The sequence below is a fragment of the Chelonoidis abingdonii genome, chromosome 10 (genome assembly GCF_003597395.2).
Source record: "Chelonoidis abingdonii isolate Lonesome George chromosome 10, CheloAbing_2.0, whole genome shotgun sequence".
In the NCBI taxonomy this organism is placed as follows: domain Eukaryota; kingdom Metazoa; phylum Chordata; order Testudines; family Testudinidae; genus Chelonoidis; species Chelonoidis abingdonii.
The window spans coordinates 46,551,261-46,573,600 of NC_133778.1; the positions used below are offsets into that span (position 1 = coordinate 46,551,261).

The 22,340-nt window shown below is 42.8% G+C and overlaps 1 protein-coding gene across 3 annotated transcripts in view; it reads left to right on the forward strand.

The window, feature by feature from the left end:
* The first annotated feature begins 9,232 nt into the window (after nt 1-9,232).
* The window catches only part of FAP (fibroblast activation protein alpha), a 54,647-nt gene continuing 41,539 nt past the window's right edge, over nt 9,233-22,340 (forward strand). For 2 of the 3 annotated variants that reach the window (XM_032803563.2, XM_032803564.2), the window contains exons 1-3: nt 9,254-9,452; nt 9,747-9,831; nt 22,163-22,258. In XM_032803563.2, the coding sequence (XP_032659454.1) occupies nt 9,447-9,452; nt 9,747-9,831; nt 22,163-22,258 (187 nt within the window). In that variant the 5' untranslated portion in view covers nt 9,254-9,446. Of the gene's footprint in view, nt 9,453-9,746; nt 9,832-22,162; nt 22,259-22,340 lie in introns of all 3 variants that reach the window. The other variant, XM_032803562.2, reaches the window with a different exon arrangement.

Below are 22,340 nucleotides of genomic sequence, written 5' to 3' on the forward strand. Positions count from 1 at the left end.
GTATGGGACCCTCCTGCAACTCTTAGCAGCTCCTCCGCGGAGGCTGCTGCTTCGCCTGGATCTCCTCTCCCAGGAAGGGGGATGCCTCCTCCACCCCAACCTGGCCACGCTTCACCTGACAGCATGGTTGCTCCATGGTTAGATGAGGAGGAGGCAGGGCCGGTGCAACCATTTAGGCAAACTAGGCAGCCGCCTAGAGCGCCTAGTGGTTGGGGGTGCCTAAAAGTCCCCTCAAGCGAGGAGGTGGAGTGGAGGTGAGCTGGGTGGGGGGGTGCGTGGGGAGGGTTGCCCGCAGTAACGGGGGAGGGGGTGCACAGGGGAACAGCTCCTCACCCCAGCTTACTTCTGCCTTCTCTGCTGAGCACACAACCCAGCTCTAAGTCTCCTCAAATCAGCGCTGCAAGCCTGGGCAGGGAGGAGAATAAGAGCAGTGACGGCGTGCTCAGTGGAGGAGGAGGAGTCGAGGTGAGCTGGGGCGGGCTACCCAGGCAGGGTTAGCTTCCGCGGGAGGAGGTCTCCCCAGGTGGGGTTAGCTGCAGTGGCTGGGGCGGGGGAGTCTCCCGAGGTGGGTTAGCTGCCGTGGCAGGGGCAGGGGAGCCTCCCCAGGCAGGGTTAGCTGCCGTGGTGGGGTGGCGGGAGAGAGGGGAAGTCTCCCCAGGCGGGGTTAGTTGCCGTGGGGGGGGCAAGAGGAGTTAGCTGTCACGGTGGGAGGAGTATGTGCTTCGGGGGGGTTCCCCGGGTGGGGGGCTGAGTTAGGTGCCGTGGGGGGGGCAGGGTTAGCTGGGGGGGGTGCAAGGTGGAAGTTTCGCCTAGGGCTTGAAACTTCCTTGCTCCAGCCCTGGGAGGAAGAGAGGTGATTGGAGAATGTCAAATGAGTCCTTTTGGATAGTAGAAAGCCGTCCACTTGACAGACATACCTGGCCAAATGGTCTAGGTTCTCTAGGTGGGCGGGGGAGTGGGGAACTTCCCCATCGTCCGCATCACTCCAACTCATTCTCGATTATCTCCTGTAGCTTAGGACCCAAGGGCTAGCTCCCACCTTCATCGGGGTGCATTTGGCAGCCATATCAGCCTTTCACCTGCCGGTACAGGGCCTTTCAGTCTTTTCCCACAGTATGACCTGCTGCTTTCTAAAGCGTCTGGATCATTCATTCCTGTATGCTAGGCCCCCTGTGCCACAAAAGGGATCTAAACCTAGTGTTATCCTGCCTCACGGGTCCTCCCTTTGAACCCTTTGCTACGTGTTCCTGGTCTAACCTATCACGGAAGGTAGCATTCCTTGTGGCTATTATGTCATCCCGACATGTCTTGGAGCTTAGGGCCTTGACGTCAGAACCTCCATATACGATCTTCCACTAGGATAAGGTCCAGCTTCGCCCACATCCCGCTTTTCTTCCGAAGGTGGTCTCCACCTTCCATATGGATCAGGACATTTTCCGACTGGTACTCTGTCCTAAGCCCCATTCCTCTGAGGAGCACTGCCTACACATGCTAGATGTGCATAGAGTGTTGGCTTTTTACCTAGACCGAACCAGGCCGTTCCGGAAATCCTCGCAGCTGTTCGTTGCGTCGGCTGAACGGATGAGGGAACAACCGATTTCCACCCAGTGCCTTTCGCACTGGATCACCTCGTGCATACGTAGTGCTCCCCCCACCCTACGGGTACTGCTAAGGGAAAAACTTTCTGCACTGGTGCACGTGGTGAGCACGCACACCTACTGTGGAATACACCTGAGCAACACATCTCGAAGAACGCCAGGTACCGAACAGGTATCTGTCCTTTTTCCATGCTTCTCTCAAGTTTTTCACCTGATAGTGTTTTTGTTCACTTTCAGAATTGTTTTTGTTTCTAATTTTTGTCTGCCCACTCTCCTTTGCTCATTTGCTTGCTCTTTCTCTGACCTATCTTTTCTATACTCCTCTTTTTTACTGGTACTTTATGGCTAGCACATGTGGAAAGTAGAGACAGCTCTGTGATGGGTACTCAGTGTATCTGATATCACATGCCTGGACACTGACAATAACATTTTGAAGCACGGAATGTTGAGACTAATGTACTGAAAGAAGCAGCAGAGAGACATTGGTAGGGTCAGTAGATCTTCATGGCTTGTGATGTTATTCTTACTATTGCAATGGTTGCTGCTCGACTTCTCTGCTTATTACAACACATGCTTAAAATGGTTAGACCTCCAAATTAGAAAAATACACATTTTTGTGGGATCATGGTCTTGTTGTTAACTTGTTGTCTTGGTATGTGTCATATGAGTTTGACTCATTTCCTCCGTGGAGTTCTGTAAATGCCCATCCAATAGAAGCAGCTGAATATTTGGAAACTGGCTGTTCTGATCAAACACTGAGGTTTTCGGGTTTCCCCCCCCCCCTTCTGTTTATTAGTATTTCCTCCTCTTGAGGTTTTGGAATATTTTTGATTGTGTCAGATATGCCCAAACATGGTGCGGGAAAAATTGACTTCTGCAAATCCTGATTGCCCTGGAACAATGAGTATGTAATTTGTTCTCCAAAACACAAGGGAAGGAATTGATAGTTTAACTACAGTTTCCTCAGTGACCATATCCACTTGATGTTACTCAATATCAAGTGGTCTATATTATGAATACTGCATATAAAAACAATACATTTTCTGATGCTCAATTCATTTTTCCTAAAGACTTCCTCAAGGTTTAGGACCTTGGAAGTATAGAACAACTGTTAATTACAAATGTTGATCTAAATGAAAGATGTTTTTCTAGCAAATAATTGTCTATCAGATGCCATCTTTCTTCTAGAATTGGTCAAAAAATAAAAACAAAAGTGATCTCCATGGGAAAAAATTGAAATTTATTTCTTTTTGATACAGTCAATGAGGGTCAATTATTATTTTTCATTTTTCCTCAAACATTTTTATATTGAAAACCTCAAAATAGCAGTTGGTTATTTTTGTGAGGACTTTTTGCTACCTGGGTTTTGAAAAACTAAAAATGTTGAGAATCGGATCAGTGAGTGCTTTGGACGAATCGTTTCTTTTTATTTATTTTTTGAATAATTTTTACGTTTTTTGTGGAGGAAAAAATGTATAAGAAAAAAAATATATTCTGAAACTTTCAGCTGGCTCTACTTTCATTGCCTTATTAAGGATCACTACTCCTGTGCAGTGCAGTTCTATCCTTTAGGCATCAAAAGGCCTCATAAATGATCTATCATTTCTGACTTTTTTTGTTGGTCTTTGTTTCCTTTTCCAAGGAATTAGTCACTCTGAGGACCAACACTCATCACTGTTCATTCTGCATCTCCTTTATTATCTAGATAAAACAAAGGAGGGGTGAGAGAAAGAATCAATAATGAGAAAAAGCAACCCAGGCTTCAAATTGCAGTTGTTCTGAGAATTTTGTCTGATTTTGCCTCTTTACGCTGTCAGGGCCAGTTCAGACAATTCTGCCAAACCTGCAGCTCAAGGGGGCCCTGGATGGTGGCAGCCCCACCAATGGTAGTTTGAAGATTACTGTTCATACTGCAGGCTTGTGCAGAGTAAAAGTTGCTTCATGCTGGCTGTGGGTTCCAAGGGGATAAGGACTTGAGCGCCCATGTGTGGATGGGTGTCTCTTTTCCATTTATTACTGCCTTGAGGCACAGCACAGCCCTGATTCCACCAGTCAACTTCTTTGAAAGGAAACCTGTGTTCACTCTGTCTGGGATCTTCAAAGGAGAGAAGTATTTAGCTCCCATTTAGTTTCAGTGAGATTGGGGTGCTCAGCTTCCTTTTGCTACATAAGAAAATCCCAACCATTGGGACTATACTAATTCTTACCACAAACACACATCACTATTCTGGACTCATTACTTATTCTCCCCCCTTCTCGTTCTACATGAACACAACCTATGCAGTTTGTATACTTGAGGACTTTGGGACAGGACAGGACACTCACTGAATATTAGGTCTTTTCACCACTACCCAAAAAAGCAACAGCCAAGTCTGAGTCCACAATATTCAGTTAGATGGTGCAGTTATTTATTTTCTGTTCAATTCCCTTGAGAAGGACACAGGTTATGACAATATTCTAACACTTAGGTAAATACCCTGGAAATGGATATTAGATTATCAAAGGTTCTTTCAGACAATGCCTGTGGAATAAGCTCCCAATGGAAGTGGTGGAAGTGGCACCTTTAAAATTAAATTTGAAAAAAATTATAGGGTATTAGAAGAGGGCTAAAGCTCAGTGCACATTAGACACAGTTCACGTGTGAGGCTGGAGGCAGTGTTAGTGAGAATTGTATCAGCATCCCTGATTGAAGGAATGCAGCTGCCATGTATAAGGCAGGTTCACAGTTTGGTGGGTAGTACGCCAAGGTGGTGTCTAGATGGATCAATAGCCCAAAATCCTGTTTTTGTCATTTCTTGGTAAAGTGAGTAGAATCAATTACATCAGATACAGACTTTGCCAAAGATGTCCATGCCTGTCACCTCAAGAATAGAATACTGCAATGAGCTCTACATAGATCTATACCTCGGAACACTCAACAAGTTAACATAATGCAGAATGTGGCAGCCTAGAGCAGTTGTTCTCAACCAAAGGTATGCGTACCCCTTGGGGTACACAGAGGTCTTTCTTTCTGTGTAAAGTTATGCTTACACAGAGGGGGTACATCAACTCATCTAGATATTTGCCTAGTTTTACAACAGGCCACATAAAAATCACCAGTGAAGTCAGTAAAAACTAAAATTTCACAGACAATGACTTGTTTATACTGCTCTATATATCAGTGTTTCTCAACCTGGAGGTCATGGTTTATTTTATAATTATATGATGAAAACAAGAAAGTACGCAATTTTTTCAGTAATAGTGTGATGTGAAACATTTGTATTTTTAAGTCTAATTTTGTAAGCAAGAAGTTTTTAAGTGAGGCAAAACTTGGGGGTACACAAGACAAATTAGATTCCTGAAAGGGGTACAGTAATTTGGAAAGGTTAAGAACCACTGCCCTAGAACACATAGTACAGGTATTTCAGGAACTGTACCCGGTGCCTGTGAGTTTCTGGGCAGAGTGCAAGGTCTTGGTTTTGACTCTTTAAAGCCCCGAATGTGTTGAGACAGTGGTTTGGGCCCAGTCAATGTAAGTGACCCTTATCTCCTTCTCCGACAGTACTACAGTTGTTAACAGCAGAGTTGTTCAATCTGGAGTCTCATTGATTAATAGGACCAATCAACACAGTGGTGTCCATTGTGCTAGGTGTTGTACAAACACAGAACAGCAGACAGTTCCTGCTCTGAAGAGTTTACACTCTAACTAGAGAAGACAGAGATGGGGTGGGGGAAGTGGTAGAACACACAAGCAACATGAAGAGTGTGATGGCAGACAATGTCATGTTAGTGCTATAATTTTTGGGAAGGAAGGGAAGAGAGTGTGTTTAGTTAGGATAGGATAAGATGAAAGGGGCAAAGGAAGGGGAGAATAGGGTCAGAACAGCAGGTGTGGTATGAAGCAGAAGTAAGAGATTGTGAGGAAGGCGGGGAGTGGGGGTTAGAACAAACAGTCATTCAGCACAATTAAAACTGTTGGAAGTTCTCTGAATGTCCAGAGATCTGACTTTGGCTGCTTCTCTCTTCCTGTCTGGAATATCTATCTGTTTGTCCCCCAAGGCCACTACCACCTGGGTCCTAGTGCTCTTAGAATGGGGAAGGTTTCCCTTGCAGAATTCTGGGTCATAGGGGGTGTCAGTGAGAGGAGTGACCACAACTGGGTTCCATTTTATTGCTCTAAAAGTTGGTGAGCTGCGGGCAGGGCATTCTCTGAGAAGACCCTCTATTCAAAAATGTCCTTTCCCTACTTTTCCAATATATCCGGGATTGGTTAAGCTTCAGGACTTGTCACAAAGCCCATAACTTCTCTAGGGCATTTGAGGAGGAGTGATGGGAGTGGTTTGGAAGGGTTTTGAGGAGATGCCTTATGTTGGAGGCAGTGGGTACAGGGGGTGATTGTAGTATTTATTGGTTGTCAGTTATCTGGGTCACTTGTTAATTTGAGTTATGTGAGGGTACCCAGCATATACAAAGAAAGGGCACTTACTGGTTTGGTATTACAAATAAAATATTGTCTTCATTTTTAAATACATTAGTAAACAATCAGGTAGTACTGGACTAATCGGCCCAAGAGACCTCTAACCACTCTATATCCTGTAACTGCATGAGAGAAATTTTGTGTATAATCTACTATAGGTGTGATAGATGTGAGGTCACTTCCAGAGTGTTAAATGTACACTTTCTCCAACTGTCTTTGGCGCTAGTTCAGATCTGTGAGGTAAGCTTCCTTGCCAAAAGGGGGAGACAGAGACAAAGTTGAGAATGTGGGTTGCTTGTTTGGCTGAGTATGGAGACAAAGCAGAGGAAAACTCACAGCACCTCTCAAGTAAGGCCTTTATTTGAAAGGCAAATATTTCCAGCTAAAATAATTGATCAACTGAAAGAGGTAAGGAAGAAAGAGACTTTCTTAGCTAACTTGTGTCAACGCAATATGGAGAAGAAGTGGTACCTATTTAGGGTGACGACATGTCCCAGTGTTCTGGGGATCTTCTCATTTTGGGGGGATGTCCTGGGCTTTCAGATGGGTTTGCTAAAACTGAGTCAATTCCTAGTTCTCATGTGGTCATAGAGCTTGTGCTGTTGCTGGACTGGGCTGAGCTATAGGTTATGTTGTCCCGAAACAGCCCAGCTGTGCTTCACTAGCCCCTGCTTCTCTGCAAAGCATAGATTTTGACCCCACTCCCTGCCTGCTCCGGACTGGGTCCTTCATAGGCCACTGTCCAAGAGAGACCCAGGACTCTTGCAGACATATTTGAACAGCCTGATCCAGTCCCATGCTGAAGTAATTAGCTGAAAATATCATTACTGATTCTTTGCAGAGATGTCAGAAGAGGTCAGCTTTTCAGTTCTGAACTTTCCTTATGAAGTATTTCTGTGCAGTGAGGGGAAAATGGAAACCTGCATCTGGAAAGACAAAGGAAGATGAATGTTACCCCCCAAAAAATATAATAACCCAAACAAAACAAAATACCATGTTTATTTGCTAAACCCACTGGATGGCTGGTAAAGAAACCTTTCAGTACAGGCACTGTGTTGCACTACTGCAGTGGTTCCCAAACTGGGATTTGTGAACCCCTGGGAGTTCGCAAAATGTTACAGGGAGTACTTGGGAAAGGGACCCCAGGCAGCACGGTGCCTGCAGCCCACAGCCGCTGGACTTCCAAGAGCTTAGCAGATCAAAGCAAGCATCTCTATTAGACTGAGGAGATTTAAACTTCAAGGCTCCTTATAAGAAATGGAAAGGGAGGTGGATATTTTTTGCTGTTTTTAAAATTAAATAGGCAGCTAGTATTGTTTATAAAATTATTATGAAGAACAAGTTTAAGCTTTGTTGCAACGTGCATTGTTTGTCTGGACTGCTCAAGATCTGAATGCTTGTGTAGAAGGAATTCTTTAAGTTGGCTTCTTAAATACTTCCATGCTGTTTCATATCTGATACTCCTTAATGAAACATAGGAGCCTTGATACAAGCTACGAAAGTGAAATCTGGGAAGAGTGTTACCATTTTCATAATGTAATAAAAATACTGTAATAATAAATAGTATATAAAAATAAATAATAAATAGTATATATATAATTTTTTTTATATTTGATGATCACTGCTTTTATCATTTACACTCAGGTAAAGGAGAAAATCTGTGGAAATATTCATTTTTAGGAGGGAGTTTGCAAGACTTGACATTTTAGTGAAAGGGGTTCACAGGTTGTTAAAATTCAGGAATCACTGCACTACTGTAAGATATCCTGTAGGGCCCCTTGCAAGCACCAGAATATGGCACATGCTGTGGCTGGGGCAGAAGATAAGAGAGGCCGTGCTGAGGTAGGGCTATAGTGCAGCACTCTGTGAGAGACTGTCAGCAGCTCTGAATTGTGGAGCTGTCTAAAGGCAGCCCAGGGAGGGCTGCCATTACTTGAAGCAGCTCCCTGGGCTGCCTAGATTAAATGGAGGTCTTGTTTCTGTGGTGTTCAGTGGTCAGTGCTTAAGGTGCTTGTAAGACATCTTTATTCTGTGTCCCTTTCCAACTGACTGTTCATAACAAAAGCTAGAACTTTACTGCACTCACCTAGACTCCCTTGTCTGACAAACAGGCACAGTCTGCAATATCACAGGTTCAGTGTGAATGTATCCTAAGCGCGTGTCTACATGGTAGGACTTTCTTAATCTCCCACCCAAATGTTATTGCACTGGTGCAGCTCTGAGCATAGTTAAATGACGGATGGGTTAAAAATACCTACGGCCATCTACGCAAGTGCTGTCACCTTTTCCTGTCACCAGTTGGGGCTGTACCGAAGCTAAAGCAATAATCCAGGAAAATTGAGAAATGCCTCCTAACTATTATTTATAGGTATGTTCTGATACAGCAGCATGATTTTACTTCTCTTCATTACACTTTCCCCGCTGAGCTTTGGATCCAGCCCCTATATGCCTATGCCGGACAGAGGGACTGCACTTCCATGCTAGGAGCACTCACACAGACCAGTTATATGTGTATGTTTGTCACACTATAGAGATATAGAAATTGGGGAGGGTGGTGCCAGGGCCGGGCGGCGGGGTTGTTTTTCCTCAACACTAAAATATCAAGTTTTTTAAAAAAAATTATTAGCAGCGATGGGGCCAAACAGAAGAAAAATCCAAAGCCCATGGAAGTCAGTGAAAAGACTTCCATTGACTTCAGTGGCCTTTGGATCAGGCCCATAAATGTTTCCCATTCAAATCTATACTGTAAAGTCTACTACACAAATTATCATTTTCTCAGAAGTACATATAATAATTTTCTTCACATGCTAAAGAGTTATTGATTTAAAGAAATTAAAAAATGTATGTATTTCTGTTCCTTACTCTGCATTTCTTATACACTTTTCATTTGTTTTTTCTCCCCAAAACTAAACATATAAGCATAATATATACAAATAAAAAGAAGTGCTTTACTTTTCCATAATTTGTTACTTCATTGAGAATAGAAATAAGGTCATTGTCAATGGGTTCTAAAACCTTGAGGTTTGCCAAAATACACTAAACTCTTTAGAGGCAAACAGTGTATATCAGCCTAACTGTTGACTCATAAACCCCATAAATTTCCGTAAGCTGATGCTGGTTACAGTTTACATGGATAGGGAGAATATAATTACCACTCCCACAGCAACCCATGGGTCACTTCCTGGCAAGAACACTCCCAAAAATCTGTTTCTAATTTTCCAGAAAACTTTTGAAATTTGGCACAGTTTTCAAAAGTACGTGGAAAATTTTTTTTCCTGAGGTTTAGCCTCTGACTGTGAAAGCAGAGCCTGCTATTTCTGACTCCTCTCACAGATCCACTGACCAACACCCAGGAGAAAGAGTTTTCATTCTTTTAGAATACATCTGGAAAAATGAAGGTCAGTACGTGAACCGAATTCAACCTTTAAAAACTGCTGGAACTGTTGTTGTAAACTTTCTATTGTTGCACAGGGCCAGGCTCTAATCTGTAAGTATTTGCTTCACAGGAGAGAGGAAGAAAAACAGTTCTAAATATACTGCAGGAAGATGTATGCTCGTTGACCTGGATGGATGTCAGCAATTAACTCGAATGCTCTTTCTTTTTGTGCTGGGGCTATTTAGTTAAAAACAAAGCTGTAATATATCTACTGCAGAGGATACTGTAAACATAATTATTTGTTTTTATCCTACAGACCCAGCTAAAAATCATATTTGGAGTGATTGTATGCCTTTTGCTTTCCTCATTATTTATATGCATTATGCTACTTCCAGCAAGAGGTAAGACAATTTATAGTGTAATGCATTAAAAACACATCTTGGATGTTGTTTTAAAATAAGTGTAAAAATAAATAATTTTTATAAAAGTATTGTGCTGCCAGCATTGCTTTGGCTTTCTCAGCTTATAGGAATGTTTTAGTGACAATTTAAAGCTCCTGAAGAAATGAAGATGCCAGCATATGTTGATACAAGGAGCTCTTTCAAGTGAAAGGCACCTGCATTAACTTTAGCGTTCATGACAAATAATGTGCTTTGACAGGGCTGCAAACATAGTTTTCATCATACTCCTATTATCTGTTAGCATTTGTCTTTGGGGCAGTGACACTCTCATGATCTGTTGTTATTTGCTTTGGATTTGGGGAACTTGTATTAGGTTACAGATGGTTGAACAATAATTGTAGAAGATATTTTTACAGTAAAGTATTAGCTCAATGCATTGCTTTTATGAGGGGGAAGGAGGCTTGATTAGTTTGTGACTATTTACAAATGACATAACATGTTTTGTATGAAATGTTAGCCAGCAACGTGTTTCATTATTTGGCTAGCTCTCGAGAAGGGCATGTCACTCTGTGAGGTTTGCAGATGTCTTATGGATCTGTTCCTCCTTGAGCTAATTACTGTAGCTACATTTTAAAATAATTGTCTTTGGTATGAATATTAGGACAGGTGTGGTCTTAAATTCAGGACCTGAGTGGCAGTGGCCTATTGGCATAGGCAGGTTTTCCAGGTGAGGTGTCTTATAGGAGCTACCTAATTTATATAAGTACTCGCATAGCCCCCATAGTATCTTAGTCCCTCCCAAGCATTTAAAAGAAGAAATAATAATAAAAATAGGAGGCTTTTTTCTTTCTTCTCAGCCTAAGGGGAAAATAGCTTGGTTAGTTTCTGTTTTGTTGGGGAGGGGAAGTGTTTTGAATAATTTACTGCAAAGGAGCAAAGTCAAAGGAAGGAGTTGTGAATTTAGTCCCAGAAGTGATGAGATTTATGACCATAAACTTATGTTTTGTGGGAGTGAGTTCCATAGTGTAGATCCAATTACTGTGAAAGTTCTGTCTCCAACTTATGAACCTCTTTGCATTTTTATTGTGTCTGTGAAACAAAACTGTTATGGGAGTTGCAGTCATGGAGGGAAAAGGGAGTTAAGACTGATCCCATGAGGGGTTTTGAGTATCAGAACAGAGACCTTCATCTAGAACGGGCAAACATTTTGGCCTGAGAGCCACATCTGGATATGGAAATTGTATGGCAAGCCATGAATGCTCACGAAATTGGGAGTTGGGGTACGGGAAGGGGTGAGGGCTTTGGCTGGGGGTGTGGGTTCTGGGATGGGGCTGGGGATGAGGGTTGGGGGTGCAGGAGAGTGCTCCAGGCTGGGACTGAGGAGTTTGGAGGATGGGAGGGGGATCAAGGCTGAGGCAGGGTGTTGGGGCACAGGATGGGGTCAGGGGTGCAGGCTCCAGGAAGCACTTACCTCAAGCAGCTCCTGGAAGCAGCAGTATGTCCTCACTCCGGCTCCTATGCAGAGGCACAGCCAGGTGGTTCTTCATGTTGCTCGGTCCACAGGTACTGCCCCTGCAGCTTCTGTTGGCCATGGTTGCTGGCCAATGGGAGCTGCAGGGGCGGTGTGTGGAGCCCCCTGGCTGCCCCTACGCATAGGAGGCAGAGAGGGGATGTGCTGCTGCTTCCGGGAGCCATGCAGAGCCCTGGCATGTGCAGAGCAGGGCAAGCCCCGCACCCTGGTCCCAGCTGGAGCTCAAGGGTCAGATTAAAATGTCTGAAGGCCTGGATTCAGCCTCTGGGCCGTAGTTTGCCAACCCTAATCTAGACTCTATCCAATGGGGAAACAGTGCCGAAAGCATAGTACTGAGGTTATGTGTTCATGATGACCCATGATGTTAAGCAGATGGACTGCTGTGTTTTTGGCTAGTTTGTGAGGTATGGTGGACTTTGCTTTTAAGGACTGAGATTCCCAGACTGTGTCTGGCTGGGGCACTGTGAAGCTCTTCTTGTTGTGCACAGCCAACTGGAACCAAACACAGAACAGAGCAGATCTCTTATAAGCACCTAAAGCACCGAGAGATCACTGAACACCACGGTTTGAGCATTTTCAGTATGTGAGGTTTAATTCCTAAATAAATTAGCTATGAAAATCAACCTAGCAGTGACAAGTCTGTGGTTTATTATGACCAGGTCTATGGCTGATACTGTGGGGGCACAATCTTCTGGTCTGTTGCAGATGGAAATATGTGTATTTTGTTGCCCCAGCTATTTGGGGATCCAGCAGCACTCAATGAGCAGTAGAGCTTTTTCACCAAGAAATGCAGTTTGGGGTTGACCAAAATGATGAACTCATTTAACACAAATTCACTGAATAGTCTCAGACAAAAAAAAAGGTTAGGCTAGATATACAAGAGGACTTTGGCTTCAATCATTTGGCTTCAATCATGAGAATTATTCTGTCACCTGTTGGGTCTCCCACATCCCAAGTGAGCACACTATCCAAGTGCAAGTCACTCCTCCACTGTTTATAAATAATTAAATATTCACTGGAACAATTTCTACAGGAGTGACTGAGAAAGACTTACGCCAGAATACCCAGTAGCCTGCTGGTTAGGGCACTCGCATGGGAGGGGGAAGACCAGGCTTCAAGTCCCTGTTCTAGAATGGGGATTCAGATCTGGTGGGTGCACAAACCACTGGGCTAAAAGTTGTGAGTTTTGTCAATTTAGCCCTTCATTTACTTTACCTTTATTAAAATGATCAGAACTGAAACAAAACCTTTCATTTTGGGCCAGGCAAAGGGGTTCACTCACCACAGATGCATCTCCTTGTGGCTGGGTCTGGGAATTAACTGATGCCCCATCTAGTGTCCCTTCTGTCACTTGTTCACACTGTGGTCTCTTTCTCTCCCTCTCTCTGTGACTTGGGGTGTTAACTCGTGGTGACTTGGCCTGTGGTGGAGCTCACTATATAGTCTCCCCATCCCCCCAGAGTAACAAAGTCCCACAGGATAAGGTGTCCATTCCATCTCTCCAGGTCCTGTGCTATTTTCACAGTGGCTGCTAGGGGAATTCAGGCCTGTCCATTTCTCCAGGTTCCAGACCAGGGACCCTAAGAGTAGCAGTTCAGGTCTGCTTAGTCTCAAATCCTGTTGCTGTTTCCCTGGGCTCCTTCCTACCACACTTGTCTATCTCCTTGCCTATCTTTGTATTTACCACAGGAGATTCCTCTTCTCCCCATGGCTACTTCACCCTTCTCAGCCTCTTGCTGGACTCCCCAGTTTGGGGTGAGACACCAGGACTTACTCTTCCCCTGGATCGCCTCCTTGTCCTTAGTCAACTCCCTTTCCCTCTAGGGACAGATTGTGGACTTCCGCCCTGAATCGCTTCCTGTTCTCATTTCCTGGTTTATACTCCTAGCCCAGATTCTCCCCCACCTGGGCTTCATCTGCAGCTCGGCCTTCTTAATCACTAACTACCATCTGGGTGCAGCATATAAAGTTAATTATCCACCTTAACCCACTCAGGGCTTGTAGGGATGAACATCCCATTACAAATAGAATGACTCAAACTAAAATTTTGATCAATTTCTGCAATTCACTGAGAATTCTGAAAAATTTCATTTTTGGTTTGGGTTGAACCAATTTTTTTTTCCAAACCAAAAAACCAGTCAATCACCCAGCTCTAGGGAGGAGTCCAAAAGGACCCAAAGACTGAGAACTGGTTTAACTCTCAGAAAGTAGCTGCTGCAGATAGTGGGGGATGCTACGGAGGAGACAAACACTTCAGAACACTTTGCCTTTCCTACTAGCATCACCTCAGTCTTGCTTAACGTTCATCTTTAGCCATTTCTTCATCCAGATTTGAGCTCCAGCTAAGCACTGAGAAAGCTGGGAGATAATGCTCTTTATGGTGGATGTCAAGGCAATGCAGAGCTGCATGTCATTTATGTACTGCTGGCACTGCAGCCCATATTGTCTCACCAGTTCTTCCCAAGGCATCCAGCAGCCCAGAACCTGCATCCAGCTCACCAGATCACTCTATCTGGCCTGCCACAGACCCAGCTCAGTGCAGGGAATCCAGTGATACCAGGGCCAGGAAGAGGACCGGGCATCATGTGATGAGCGTCAACTAGCATACAGATGTGTGCATCATGTGGTGAGAGTCAACAGGGGAGAACAGGGAACAGGGATGGGAACCGCCACTGCTTGGTGACAAACCTGGGAGCAAGACCTGACCTCCTGTCCGTCCCCACGTCACACTCCCCTGGGCCAGAACCCAAACCTTTCCCTACCATGTCACATCTCCCTTGCCGCCAAAGGGTTTTAGTGGATTTTATGGCCCTCTACTACCATAAAGTTGCCCATCCATGATATAGAGGTTGAATAATAATGATGATAAGGTCTCTCAGCGAGTTCGACAGATGAACTAGAGTTAGTTATTTTGGGTCTTGAGACAACACCAAAGACCAATTTGGGACCTGCAACCCCATCTAGAAGTGCCACAGGTGAAGACTATTGCAGATGAAGGTGCACTGCTTTTAGCTTTATGCCTTGCACATCTCTCCTTAACTGCAACAATCTGCTGTGTCTTGAAATCTTTCGGTCCAAGATGGCAGAGCTGCTGCCATTTGATCTTGTCACAGGCTTTTGGGTTCTCACAACAAATGTTTTGGTGGCATTAGAGCTTGGCAACCAACTCTTGCTGATAGTCATTCTGACAATTTTTCCTAAAATACATAATTAACTTTAGGAAAAACAAATAAATATGCACATACACGTCCAAATCATTGTAATTTATTTTTGTAGGAGTTTTTTTGAAGACTCGATAATAAAAATAATCTACAGTTGTCTATTCTTTACTGGACCTAAATACGATGGAAACACAAATAAGGTGCTTTCCACATTCTTGTATTTTTTGTTATTGTTTCTTTTGCTCTTTTTCTTTCTTTCTTTTTTTTTTTTAGACTTGCTGGCTAGTAAATCTACTGCTATGATAAGTGATACTTGTATGTTAATATCACTTTTCATAGCCTCCTAGCTAGCTACTAAATCTGCTGTGAAAAGTGATATTAACAAACATACAACTATCACTTTTCGCAGCAGACTTACTCAACCCTGGAACAAATTAAGCCCTGGATGGGGAAGTGGGTAGGGAGGCAGCGGGACCACAGGTGATAGGAGAATGGATGGGGGCCAGAGCCTGCTGCTGCACAGCCTGAGGACAGACCCTGAAAGCCTGCATCCAGGGGCCTGGGACAGGGCCCAGGGAAGCACCCCAAGGGCCGGAGATGGAGCTTGAAGCCCTGTGGCGGGAGCCTGCTGCCCACCATTCCAGGGCTGAAGCCAACCCCAGGAAGCAGGGAACTCACTGGCTGTCTGCTTCTCTAATTTTTGTGTCTCCAGAGGGGGAAAGGCCCAACCCCAGCTGGTGGTCCCGGGAGACGAGTTGCTGCTTTGTACCCTCTCCCAATCCCTACCCAGGAGGATGTGGCTGTAAGAAAAGGCCCTGGTGGCTGCATTTGAGAAATACCTGGGGGGCGAGGGGGTTGAGGTCAACATTGTGAGATCGGAGGTTGGCCTTGACAGAGTCTTTGAATGTTTTCTTGGTCTGCTCCCAAACAAGTTCCAGTCTGCAATTCTCTGTAAAAGATGGCCTTTGGTGTTCTACTGCCAGACATACTGACCACATGACAGAATCATCTCAGATGCACTCTCACTATAAAAACTTCAATGCCTGTGATGTTACAGCACTGAAGGACCTCGGTGTTTGGAATCAAATCTTGCCATTTAATTCCTTTTATCTGCTGTAGATGTTGTAGGTGGAATTGATCCAAACATTTTATGTGGTGTTGCTAAGTAGTCTACGTATGGCAGCCACAGAGGAGTGTCGTGATGACGATGGCACAATAAACATCAGTTTTTGTTTGCAGTTTCACCCAGTGTTCATTCCAGAGATGATGCTGAAGTCTTCCGAAGGCATTGGTGGCTGAACCAATACACTAGGTGATGTTGTCATCAATCTCATGAAACGACATTGCCTACATAGTGAAATTTGTCAGCGAGCTTGTGTGGAACATCGTTGATGGACACAACTGGCATAGTTGCAGTACTTCTCAGTTGAGGCTGGACCGTAACTTCTGGCTTCTTTAGGCTGATTCTTAAGCCAAAAAGTTTGCTGAATGCACAAAGCAGTTGAATAATAATAGGACTGAACCTTGTGAGACTCTACAGGTGAGGGCTTTGTAGATGGAGGAAAAGGTGCCATAGCAATCTACTGGGTTCAGTCAGATTGGAAGGATATGAGTAATTTCACAAAGTTTCCCTTCATCTCATCATCTTCTTGGAGGTGAGAGGAATATTTGATAAGGTGTATAAGATATCACAAAAAAGTCCAGTTTAATGGATTTGGATGTGTTTATCCTGTCCATGGACAAGTGCTGGCTTGGCATCAGGCTCTGCCCAAAGCCTCACTGAGAGGAAACAGGAATTGCTAATACCAGGTCAAACTAGTGATTAGTTCCAATATCCATCAACTACAGTGTCCTGTTCCCATCAGTCTCCAGTACCAGACGCTTTAGAGGAAGATTTAAGAAATCCTGTTTAAGAACAATTATGGGTTAACTCGTCCATATGCGAGTACCTCCTTAATCCCAAGCAGTTAATGTTTGATATTGGCCCATCAATATAAGGGTTTATACTCCTTATGCTTTTTTTACTCTAGCTAATGGAACTGTGGATGTTATCTCTATCTATATAAAGATCCAATTTATCCTTGAATTCTACTGAACTGTAGCAGTTTCCAGAGACAGATGTATGAGTTTTTTGTGCTTGCAAATCTTGCAAATCTTGCAAGTCAGACAAGAACAGGAAATAGATGGTGAGTCAGAATTTTATGTTTTGCAACACCGCTTAACAGTGAGAAGTTGGAGTTCTTGAAAGAGGATTAACTCCACTGGAGGCTTACCCAGGAAGAAAGCTAAGTTTCCTCTTCCAAAATAAACAAAAAGATGTAATCTGTAAATACTATGTGAATTATAAGAAGAATTTAATAACAACACTGTGGAGGGGGGAACTGCCATCAAGTTTGCTAATGGAGAACCAAGAAATTCACAATTTTTCTTTCAGAGAATTTAACATATAATGTAGTTGCAGTTTATGTGATTTCCCTGTATTTGTAATTTTGATTACATGGCTATTCTAATACTTAAAACTTCTGAAAATATGAAATATTACATATTTATAATGAGAGCTATCTTTCCTGCTTTCTTTAGGAAACTAAAATATTGTGGCTTGAAAACTGCTGATTTTCACTCAGAAATGCTCTCCATCTTTAAAAAACTTTATTTTTTGCTTAGCAAATAGGCCTGCTGCGACTCCAGACCTCACCTTATCTCCTTATCTCTGGCCTTGACTCTTGCCTCCTGACTCTAGCCTGGTACTATCTCTGATCTCTAGTCTCTGACTCCAGCCTGACTCTAATCCTGATTCCTGCCTCCTGATTCCAGCCTGGTACTACTTCTGATCTCTGGTCTTGGATCCTGACCTAACTTTGACCCCAAAACTTGCTTATTGAACTTGGCTCTAGTAATTCCTCTGACTGCTGCTTGCTGACTACCATCCCTGATGCGTGGACTCCAGCCCGGCTGTGGCTGATAGGTCAGACCGCCTACACTCCACCTTATGTCTGCACCCCCACCCCCAAGTGCAAGTGAATATGCAAACCAGAAAGGATACTAGTCAATCATTATGCAGGTCTGATTACCAATAGAGGGAAGTTCACAAACGTCAATTTAGGATACACTAGTAAGCATGATGCCCTGGTATTCTGGAGATCTGGCGTCTTCAAATTTGGACAATCTTGGACTTTATTCCCTACCAATATTATGGATATCAAAGGGGTGTCTAGTGACCACCATTATTTTGGGAGAGTCAGTTTATCTATAATGTACTGCCCTGATTCATGAAACCCTCCCCTGGTATGGGAGCACCTGGCAGAAGAAGGTTAAATTAAACTTACAGCAGTTGATGGATGGTGGTAGAATGTATTTGTTCAACTGAAGGCAAGATGGTGCTGCCTACAAAGCCGTGTGGATGCCAGCATTTATAATGCCATTAGTGTTATTCTGCAAAACATATGTGAGGATGGGGGGAAATGTTAGAAGTGGGTTGATGTCTGTGCTGGTGTAGAGGCCTGTATATGCAGCCAGAAAGTGCACCTCTGAAAACTGGTGCTGGAGCCAGGAAAGCAAAGGAATTAAGGATTGGTTTGTGCCTGCATCCTTGATTGGGAGTGGGAAATGTGATTATGATATAGAATATGTGCACACAATACTAGTGCACTGTGTCAATTTACCTGAGGGAGAATCAAATTTATGTATTGTTAATCTGAAATTTATTAAAAGCTTGGCTTTGAAGTTCCTGTCTGTAGCACTCATACATCAAGCGACTGGATAGCAAAATAGAAGTAAAACACACAAATCACAGTTTGGGATATAAAAGAAATATGCAATGTAAAGGTCATATATCTTTATAAAGGTGAAGGAACTATAGAGAACTAAAATCAAGACAGTGTGTTTTAGAAGAGAGAGCGTTTGAGAGTCAAGAACCTTTGATTTCTACTGCCAGCTCTGCTACTGATTTCCTGTTTGTCCTTGGACAATTTGCCTTATCTCTTTACCCTATTTCTTTGTCTGTACAATGAGAATAAAAATAGCTACTTACCTAATTTGTAGGGACATTGTAAGGGTTAGTCAATGTTTACACGGTACTTTGAACATGTAAAGCACTCTAAATGCTCGTATATATTTTGCATGCCTATGAAACTAAAATAGTGATTAGATCAAACTGAATTTATTTTAGGAAATTATGGGCCTGATCAGAGCTGTTCCAGCAACAGAATCCAAAATAAGGATTCATAAGTGCTGGAGCTAGGCATGCAGGGGGTGCTGTTGCACCCTCTGCCATGAAATGGTTTCCATCATATACAGGGTTCACAGTTTGGTTCAATGACTCTCAGAACTCTCATTATACAGATTTTTCCTGCACCCCAGCAAGGATAAAAAACTCACACAAAAGTTATGGAAGGCTTTGAAAGAAGAGGAATAAATGAAGACACATTATTTCTTTGTGGAACATGATTTCAAGGACTAATTATTGAAATGATCTTTAGTTATACAAAAGGAGTCAGAAAACTGCAAATAATTAAAGCTGCTGCTTTAATTAGAGCATTTAAATGCCTCTTCAGTTGCTTATGAACAAGCATTCAAAATGATAAGTAGTCAGCAAACTGGGAAGTAAGAAGCACTGGCATTCAATTTTCTTAAAGTGGGATGCTGGAAATTTAAGAAGAAATGGATACGTTTAGCAGCTGTGCTAAGTTAGCAGTTGTACCAAGTTATGGAAGAATATACTGCATGTGAGAGTGATGTGGTTAAAAGAGTATTTAAACAGTCTAGTCAGTTGATGTGAGAATTAAGACAAATGGAGGTCACCAGCTTGATCAGTGATCCTGCTTGTATCCTTTGTAAGAATTCTATTCTAGATTCTGTAAGGACCTTTAAATAAATACTAAGATTAAGACTTTTGCCTAATAAAGGTATCAAATAGGACTGCAGGTTTTGGCCCCTTAGAGTGCACAATTCTAGAAATAAATCTTATTAATGGGTTTGTAATAGCTTTAAAACCACAATTCATGTAGAGAATTTAATCTGGAAAGTATATGGTAGGTCAAGACATTTTAAGTCTCCATTCATTTGGTGTTGAGAGGTGATGGTGAAGAAGCTGATTCTTGGCAATTATTTAACATCATTTTGGTAAGAGTTTGTAATCGTCTCTTCTTTTTTAATATATTAAGGCTTTCAGTAAAATATTAACCTGCTACTCACAAGGAGAATTAACTTCTTCATGAACATATATGGATGTTTTCTGAGCTTACTGCTAGCTCCATGGGTTTTTGGTTTGGTTTTTGTACTTGTATGTTTCTGCCTGTGGATTGTCATTTGCTTTTATTTAGCTTCACAATTTCCTTCTGCAGGCAAAAACAGTGTCAACAGTCAATCTGACATATGTGTTCTACAGTAAGTAAGTTACTTAGCAGAAGAACCACGCATTGTCATTGTAAAGTATACCATAAAAGTCAATGCAAAGCAACATTTCACAGGGAGTCAAAATGTGGCCTTAACAGAGAGAGAAAATAGAGGCAAAGTTGAAACTGCAGTGCAGTAAATCATCAGGATTGAATGGCATTCACCTCAGAGTTCAGAAAGAAACAACAGGATGAAGCAGCAGAGATACTCTCTAATAGCCCAATGCTGAACCCATTGAAGACAATGGCAAAAATCCCATCGACTGCAGTGGCAGTATGATTAAGTCCAAGGAGCACCCAAAAAGTGGAAAGCTGCTTATACAGTGGTAACCTTCAAAAACAGAGCCGAAGGAGTACCTAGACTTTACCCACAGATAAGCCTGACCAGAAGATGACTGCCTTTATCAGACGATGTTTCACGTGTCCTGCACATTACAAATGTTTTGTGTAGTCTTTCTGAAAGATTTTTATTTTATTTTATTTTATTTTTGGCTTCTCATGAATGAACCTGAATTTCTCATATTCCTTAACTTTGCACTTACGTGACCCAGAGCTTTCAGTATTGCTCTCTGCTGATTCACACTGATATGTTTTTTGTTTTACCCAAAAAGCCGTAAATATCTTTTGTGCTTGGTTTTTAAGCAAGTGTTTAAATAGTCACTTCATACATCAATAACTAGTTTGTGAATTAAACTGTGTGGCCCTAGCAGAAGCAGCCAAGTTTGCAATTGCAACAGGCTGTAATGAAGTATTAGAGAGGCCAACTCCCTTCCAAAATCATTACAAACTGTGTTTTTCAGCAGCAAATAAACAAATTGTTCATTTTACTACATCTGCTCTGGCTTGACTGGCAATTCAAACTCAAATCCCTTGACTTTCTTGTAAAAATATCTGTCACAGAACTACCGGATTAGATGAAAAGCCCAGCAGCCTGTCCCCTCAGCACTGATAACCTCGTCTGCACTCCCCACTCAATACAGACACATGTTCCAGCTCCTCTCCCAAAAAATTATGCAAAGGATGTTAACTAAGCCCATTCTCCTACCATCTGCTTGGCAGCTTGTTTCTATTGCTCTTTCAGCCTCATCTTCTCCTCTGTCTCTGAGATGACTTGGTTCTGTTTGCTCCACTCCGATTATGCCTCTGAAGCTATCCTCCTCTCTGACTGGGAGCTCAATGGTTCTGTGACTAACTTCACTCAGCTCATTCCTGTTCTCCCCAGTCACCCTTGTCTGGCAGACAAGAAAGTTGACAGATAACCCAAGGCTTCTGGTCAGTAGGATTTTCCCAGGCATCTGTGTGGGCACTGTGAAGGGGAGGGTGGAGACCACACAGTTAGGCACTATTCAGAAGCCCATTTATGTAGTGTCATATGCATGGCCCATCTGGGAGAAGGGTGATGCAGTGATAGTCACTGCTATAGAGGGAGATCAGACTAGGGGAGAAGGACCGATCTTTGAACATTCACTTGATTTCTAAAATTCAGTTTATTAGATTTATGAAATCGTTCTCCAGTTTTATTTCTAGCTCTATATATGTGTGTGTTGCTTTCTTCTGGCAACACGAAGAAATAAGCATAGGTGATGATAATCTTTCAAGTCTTATATCCAGCTTCTAACTCTTGGTAAGAACACTGAAAAGCTTGTAAAGAGTGAAACTGGCTGGTTCAGGGGACTGGTCATGGGATACAGAGCCTTTCACCTGTCAGTTATTGGTTGAAATCTAGCTGTGATGAGCAATGATTTAAAGTGGCTATTTGATTCTTTGGTGGCCTAGGTACAGGGCTTATTTGAAATCATATGTGGGTTCCTGTAACCATTAAAACAGGCATCTTCATACCCTATACAAGTTCAGGAAACCCATGCCCTCTTTAAAAACTGTTGAGTGCCCCTGGAAATGGTGTGGGGAGGGGTTCTCCTGCCTTCATGGTGTCTGCAGCTACATAGGTCCATCTCTGTTTATGTGAAATGAATTCTCCTCAATCAAGTTCCTAGCTTCTTATCCCTTGATAACCATCCAGAAGAAGGTTGAAGGATGCTGTCAGGGCAATGATGGAAAGTTTCCCTGCTGCTATCTCTGCTTTGCCTGATCTGGGAATTACTGGAACACTACATTCTTCAGCGCTTCTCACTACATTAAGTTTCTGGAATAACGGAAAAGCTCAGCTAGCAACAATTTCTATTTTGCTTCTCAATCCATGCAGGTATTATTAATAACTCTCTCCTCTCTCTACCTTATTTCTAAAGTTCCCAACTCAGATGACAATCCTAGGGCTCTTACATTGGAAGATTATTTGAATGGAAAGTTTCAGTACAAAACATTTTTTCCATACTGGATTTCAAGTAAGTGAAGATATTTTTTGTGGCTACATATAATTTTTAATATGTATTTTCTGACTGGTTTACACAGACTGATGCCTGGTCT